General features: G+C 45.5%; 1 protein-coding gene across 1 annotated transcript; it reads right to left on the reverse strand.

Moving 5' to 3' along the window:
- Positions 1-6,188: 6,188 nt before the first annotated feature.
- On the reverse strand, positions 6,189-7,112 carry LOC149862210 (olfactory receptor 10A7-like). The gene has a single exon (XM_090053879.1). It carries the CDS (start codon positions 7,059-7,061, stop codon positions 6,189-6,191), a length of 873 nt encoding a protein of 290 aa, XP_089910005.1. The 5' UTR covers positions 7,062-7,112.
- Between the last annotated feature and the right edge of the window lie 203 nt (positions 7,113-7,315).

The raw sequence follows: 7,315 nt of genomic DNA on the forward strand, positions 1-7,315 counted from the left end.
AGACCCAGGAAGTGAGTTAGAAGCAGACTGAGTTAGCATGGGTGGACCTTACTAGAGCAAAATTTTAGTTTAGTGTGACAGATGATGATGCTATTTGTAATTTTTTTTAGTTAAATGTTTGTATGCTACAATAATGCTGAGTGCCTCCATTTCCCTGACTATCTTGTACACTGGAAAAGAATGGGTTATTAGTGTTTTGAAACAGATCTGGGGAGTGGACCAGCTACGGGGGAGTGGACCACCAAGAAAATGTGAACCACTGTATACAAAAACTAATGGAACACCAGTGAATTCAGGCCCTGGGCCCTGAAGACTCTATTCTGTTTGTGGTGCCTGAGAGAAACTTCAGAGAAGCCTTTGCACAAATAAACTGTCCTGAAAAAGGGTCTCCTGAAATAAGGGGAAAAAAGGGGAAGGAAAAAAAAAGATCTGAGAGGCTGGAAAGAGCACAGCCAAGGCTGAGATTATGCTTAGGAGCTGGTCTAGGCCTTATAGCCCAATGGCTCTGCTTGCCATATTGTCTGATAGCCCAATGGCTCTGCTTGCCATATTAACAGATCTTTGGCTTAAGAAGAGCTGCCTACTTAATTATGTATGACTTGGGTATGCTTTCTTCACTTGAAGAGGTAAAGCCCCTTGCCAGGAGCTAAGCCGGGTCAGAAGGCAGCTCCATGAATAATCAGAGGGTCAGGAACCAAAAGTCTGGGTTCATCTACTCTAGCAGTTATACCTGGCTTGGCTTTGGGGACGGAGGGTAATCCAAGAGACCGTGTGAATCTGGGGGTCCCAAGGAAGTCTTCCCTTGGGGAATCCGTGCCACATAGGATGCAGCAAACCAAGTTAGTGGTTTAGTGTAACTGAAGTAGATGGAGCTGTTGCTTAGTTTGGATGGAGCAGACCCACCCATGAGTGGAATAGACCAAGACATGTACATTAGTACCAGTAAATGAGGTCACTGTAGTATATGGATTAGGTATCAAGTTAAAGTCAAGTGGAGCGGGACAACACAGATGGTTCAGACCAGCTAAGATGGTTAATGTGCTGTTCATTACAGTGAGTCTGTGGTTTAGCATGGTTGGAGCAGTGGGTGATTTAGCGTGGGTGGAACGTCCTGGAACAATTGATTAGTGTGAATGGATGTGGCCAGTGCAGTGAGTTAGGGCATGTGAACCAGGCCTGGATAGTGAATTATGATGGGCAGAGCATGCCAAGGCTGTGGGCTAGTATAGGTAGGGCAGGATGATAGTAGAGTGTTACAGTAGGTACACTAGACCTTAGAACTGGCACCATATAGAGTAGAGTAGGCCAGAGTGCAATGGGTCAACCAAGTCAGTGTCAATGGTATTGTGAATAGACCAGATATGCTCTTTCCACAATGCTAATCACATGAGGACAGTGGATTAGGATAGGTGAAGTAAGCCAGAAGAACTGACCGTGGCAGAGAAGTAAACTAGTGTGGAGCAGACTAGGCTAAGGTAACTGGATAGTATGGGATGACCAACAAAGGCCATGGGTTAGCCCTCAAGGGCCAGTCTGCGATGATAGTTTAGTAGGTAGATCAGGCCCTGGTATGGGTGGATTAAGCAAAGCCAGTGCATGGTGGACAGGTTAGTGTGATGGGATAGTCTGAAGTGCACTTGAGTGGGGCAAGGCTCTGGGAATTCAAGCGGAGAAGATTAGTGCAATGTGTTACCATGGGTAGACTAGGCCTTATCATTGGCTTAACATGGGCATATGCTTATCATGTGGTGGACAGCTGGTTAGTGTGGGTTGACTAGGCCAGAGCTGTATGCGTTAGGGTAGGGGAAGCTGAGATAGTCCATGAAATTAGCATGACTGAACACAGTCCAGCTTAGTGGAGTGGGAGAGTCCATGGTAGTGGGGTCACTCTTACATAATAGTTGAATATTGATCTCTGGTTGATTGGGACAAGATACAGCAAGGGCTGAATCCAAGTAGGGTTCTGGTAAGATATCAGCAGTAAACCAGGGTACTAAGTTCAGAGAAATCATATTACATCTGTGTAGCTGAAAGTGTCTATCCCTGTCAGCTGCTGCAGTTGCTAAAACTCTAGTAACTCCAGCAAAGTTTGCATGTGATTCTTAGTGGCTTTTCCTGGTTGGGAGTTGAAGGATTTTCTTGGTCTCTCAGGTCCCTGGTGTTTGTTGCTAACAAAGCCCTGGGCAAATTACAGTCTAATTAAAAACTAGTTGTAATTGTGCCTCCTGGATAGCTTGAAATTACTGAACGGAAAACAGATTGCATCACTTGTGTCTTGCTTTGGAACGAGGACACTTTTGGGAATGGATTAGCAGCAGTGATAACAATGTCCAAAACTAACCCAATCTGCATAACTCTGATTAGAGACCACAGCTGAATCTGTTGACAAAAGAGTACCAGCTGATGGCATCAGGCTATGTTAGTGATTCTTAGGCCAGAGCTGCAGATCCCTGGATTGTATAGTTCAACTCTCCTTCAGTAAGGCCAAAGTACCTTAGCCCTGACCTGTGCCTTCCCCCTTCCACACTATTTCACTCTTAGTGCCAGACTGACTATGCCAATTCACGTCAGACCTGACATGAAGCCCCTTCCCTATCTCACTCCAACGACTACAAAACTGCCTTCCTAAACCCCTTGGCACAGAGTTGCATGCCACCCAGGTTTTCTAAATAGTCCCTACCCAGAACTCTAAGCAAACTTCAGCCTTGATGTACAACCTCACCATTATTCCTTCACCACTATATGCTGTTATAGAAACAAGTTTGCAGACAACACAAAACTGGGAAGGATTGTGAGCACATTAGATGGTGGGAGCATGGATCCTAATAGATTGGAGATCCACTGAGTGGGATAAATATCCCAACCCCTGTATTTCTATTTGTGTGACCACCATCTTGTACCAACTCTTACCTCTCTCTCTCTGCCAAAATGCCCTTTGTTTTTTACTTGGCTTTTTGCCAAGTCTGCATACCTGTAGCTCATTCCTTGCCAAATTCAGGCATTTCCAACATTTTATATAACTACATCTTTTATCAGGTTACCCAATGGTCAGTTAATCCTACTACTCCCAAGGTCTTCTGAAGTGCCTTAGCTTAACTATAGCTTAGTATAACTAAGGCCTAGCATGACTGAAAGTACTACACAACAGGATGATATTCAGTGCAGATAAATGTTAGGTGCTATACTTCAGGAAGAGTAATCAAAAACACAAATATAAAATGAGTAATCCTTAGCTGGATGGAAGCACTATAGAAAAGGCTCTTAGAGTCTTGGTAGGTCACAGACTCACTATGACTGTAGTGTGATGCAGCCACAAAAAAGGCAAATGCAGTTTTGGGATGTATCACTAGAAATATTAGGTGCAAGACACAGGAGGTGATAGTCTGTCTCTATGGGCATTTGTACATGGGACAATGTCACAATGTACACATGATGAGAATTTCCCTTTGTGTGGCTTAATGGCATCATATTACATGCACGTAAGTTTTGGGGGTTTAAAATGAGTTTGCATTATTGCAAATTAAATTATATCCCAATGTGGTTTAGTTTGCAACATTGCTGTAGCTGGGGGGTGAGCTCACTAATGGTTGCAATGTCCCAAGTTGCAGAGGCAGGCAGGCTCCACTGAAAAAAAAAAGGATTGGGTCCTTCATCGCTTCTACTTTAAAGCAGAAGCGGCAAAGGGCCCAATCCTTCTTGTTGCAGAGCCTTCCTGCCTGGCCCAGGGCCAGGGGCTGATCTGCCCGCAGGCCAAGCATTTGCAGATTTCACAGATATTAGGGCTGGAAGGGACCTTGGAAAATCATCGAGTCCAGCCCCCTCCCTGAACTTTGGGGAGCCCTGGTCCTTTCCTCCACAGTGGCAGTACCCCCTGGGGCCAGCCACTCAGTCTGCTGGTTGGGCATATGCTGCTCTAGCTTACAGATGTCCAATCAACTTCCCCAGAACCTGCCTGGGGTTTCAGCATCTTGCACACCATCCCTGCCACCTTCTCCCACACCCAGCACACCCTGTTGCCCTTCTGCCACCTGGCCCCCCACCCCATGCTCCCCTGCAGTAAGCCAGCCCATTCTTGGGTGGCCCCAGGCATCCTGCTGGTTGCAAGTGCTGCTGAATGCACAAATGATGAGAGGTCCGCTCCCTTTTTTTGGGGACAGCCTGCCTACCTCTCCCACAGCTGGCGGGAGTGGTGAGCTGACAGATTAATGACACAGATTAATGCCCTCCTTGCCATAGGAAATGTGGGTAGGCTCCACTGAAAAAAAAAAAGATCGGGCACTTCACTACTTCAGCCTTCAGCAGATAACAGCCACCATGACACAAAATAAAACCTACCATTTCAGTTAAAAACTCACCATGTCAATTTAGGGGACATAGAATGCACCCCTGAGGACTAACCCCCCATGATGTGTTCAAGCGCCCTACTTGACACTGGGTAGGACAAGTGCCCTATTTGACAAGTGTTTAGCCAAACTGTGTGGAGTTCTGGGCTCCGCATTTTAAAAAGGATGTGGAGAAGTTAGGTGTCCAGAGGTAGGCAATTAAAATGATAAAAAACTTGGAGTGCAAGTCATATAAGGGTAAGCTGAAAGAGCTAGGCATGTTCGGCTTGCAGAACAGGCACTTAAAAGGGGACGTGATAGCAGCCTTCAAATACCTGAAGGGCTGCCATAAAGAAGAGACAAAGCACCTTTTCTCTCTTGTTGTAAAGAGGAGGACATGAACCAGTGGCTTGAAGTTGCAGCAAAGTTAACTTAGATTGGATATACAGAAAAACTTCTTCACTGTTAGAATAGTGAGGCAGTAGGAAAGACTGTCTAGGAAAGTTGTGGACTCTTCATCAGTGGAAGTGTCCAAGAAGAGGTTGGACAGCTACTGGTTGGGGAATGATCTAAGCATAGCTGTGCCTATGTTCTACTATTGCTATTTCCCATATTCCTGGGCTTTGCTGGTTTCCCCTGCTCTCTTTTCTGCTACATGTGTCAGCATGTTTTTAAGCCTGAGTAACTGGTGGAGGAAAATTTCTCTATAGTTAAATAAGGGGAGGCTACAGGTCCAGATGGGCAGTGGGATAATGGGTACTGTGTGTGTTGGGAGGGTGGGGGCAGAGGCAGGGGAGTATTCTGGATTAACAGGTTCCTAAAGGTCTAGCAGTAGCATTTCTGGGATAGTGGGGGGAAGGCATACCTTTAGAGTGAAGGTACTTGGGGTTTTGGGTTGCTGTGCTGAAATGAAGGGGGTGTGGAAGTGCACACTGGATATCCTTCCGGAAAAATGTTCAAAATTGGAGGACGACAGGAACACCTGGAATAAGTAGGTCTGCATAGCAATACTACAGGGGTGGGGTGTGCAAGGGATAGGTGATTTGGAGGGATAAGGTACAGTGAGAAGCCTGCATGTCTGGATTAAATAGTGCTTGGATATCTCTGGGCATCAGGAAGGCTCTGGATTTAGGACTCAGATGCCTCAGACTGACCACACGTTTCCATTTGATAATAGGCAAATGTATTGATACACAGTAACAGCAGAAAAGAAGCAATACAAACAGTCAAGCAATTCTATATATCTACCAAATCCTAGAGCTGTCATCAGAGTCAGGATACATATGGCCAGGATGCAATCTTCACTCTGAGTCTCTCTCTTAGGTGTCAGATGTCAACATGTCATCAGCCTGGAGGTAGGATGCTGAGGCCCACACACCCCTCCAGTGGGGTGGATGACACAGGTTGGTGGTGTGCCCTCTGTCCATGGTGGCCTCAGAGACTCTCCCGGGGGACAGGGATGGGGAGAAGGATAGGGAGGAGGGACAGGGAGGGACACATTTAACCCATTTATATTTCTTTCTTGCTAGCTAGATAATGCAGTTATATGGCTTCCGTTACTGTAATATATGAACCATCTGAATGTTTAATATATTTGTCCTCTTACAAATTCTGTGTGGAAGGAAAGTGCTTTTATGCCCTTTGCTTATACTGCTTATATTTAACCCTTATAACTGGGGTTAGATATATCTATATCTATATCTATAATTTTAGTTAATGTCATCCAGGGAGGCAGTGCAGCTACACTAGGAGGAAAAAAATAATAGTCTGGAAGTATGCACCAGGGGTCTGTGCTGATCTTAGCTTTGCTGGTAGAGCTAGAGTTGCAGAGGCTCTGTACTGTAGAGAAGACCAAAGACTGAGCCTTTATGCCACCTGGGAAGACCTTTTTCTAGCCATCCTCCTCCTCAAGGCCTCTTTTACCTCTTTGTTTCTCAGGCTGTATATGATAGGGTTTAGGCAGGGAGTGACCACAGTATAGAAGAGGGATACAACCTTGCCATGCTGTATAGTGTGGCTGGATCTGGGGTGTAAATACATCACAATGCCAGAGCCGTAGAAGAGTGTCACAGCGACAAGGTGTGAGGAACAAGTAGAAAAAGCTTTATACCTGCTGTTTGCAGAGGGCATCTGCAGGATAGTGGAGATGATGCAGAAGTAGGAGACAAGGATGAAGGTGAATGGAGTGGCAAGGAAGACTATGGTAATCACCATGTTGGAAATTTCATTTCGGGATATATCAGTACAAATTAGTCCCTGCACTGGAGCCAGGTCACAGAAGAAATGGTCAACTTCATTAGGGCCACAGAATGGTGAGGTAAAGACCAAGCCAGTTTGAGTGAAAGCGACAGGGATCCCACTCAGCCATGAACTAACTACCAGCCAGATGCAAGACCTCCTATCCATAATTTGTATATATCGCAGTGGGTAACAAATGGCCACATAGCGGTCATATGCCATGGCGGCCAAGAGATAGCACTCAGCAGAGCCCAAAAGGTGGAAAAAGTACATCTGGCCTGCACAGCCCATGAAGGAAATGGTGTTATCGCCAGTGAGGAAGATAACCAGTATTTTGGGGAGGGTAACTGAGCTGTAGCAGATCTCCAGGAAGGACAAGTTCCCCAGGAAGAAATACATGGCACTGTGAAGAGCTAGTTCAGTCATTGTGATGAGCATGATGAGGCTGTTTCCAAGCAGGGTAAGTGTGTAAAGAATGAAAAACATCAGGAAAAGCAGCATCTGACACAGCGGGTTTCTACAAAGTCCCAAGATAATGAATCGAGACACAGTGGTATTTTTTTCCTGTTCCCATTCAGAAACCATTGTAGTAGAAGCTGTCTGCATAATAATATAGGTACATGACTATCAGTGCCTTGACAGTAGCATTGTATAATGAGAGGCAGAAAGAGAAGATTAAAGCCTGGGGAGGGAACAATAGAGAAAAGCCAAGGAAAATGTGGGTAGGTACATAAATCAATTAGTTGATTCAGGTA

The sequence above is a fragment of the Crocodylus siamensis genome, chromosome 6, assembly GCF_052110815.1.
Source record: "Crocodylus siamensis isolate JL-2025a chromosome 6, ASM5211081v1, whole genome shotgun sequence".
Classification (NCBI taxonomy): Eukaryota; Metazoa; Chordata; order Crocodylia; family Crocodylidae; genus Crocodylus; species Crocodylus siamensis.

Coding starts and splice junctions, on each gene's coding strand:
- LOC149862210 (XM_090053879.1), bottom strand. CDS start 7,061: ATGCTGCTTTTCCTGATGTTTTTCATTCTTTACACACTTACCCTGCTT.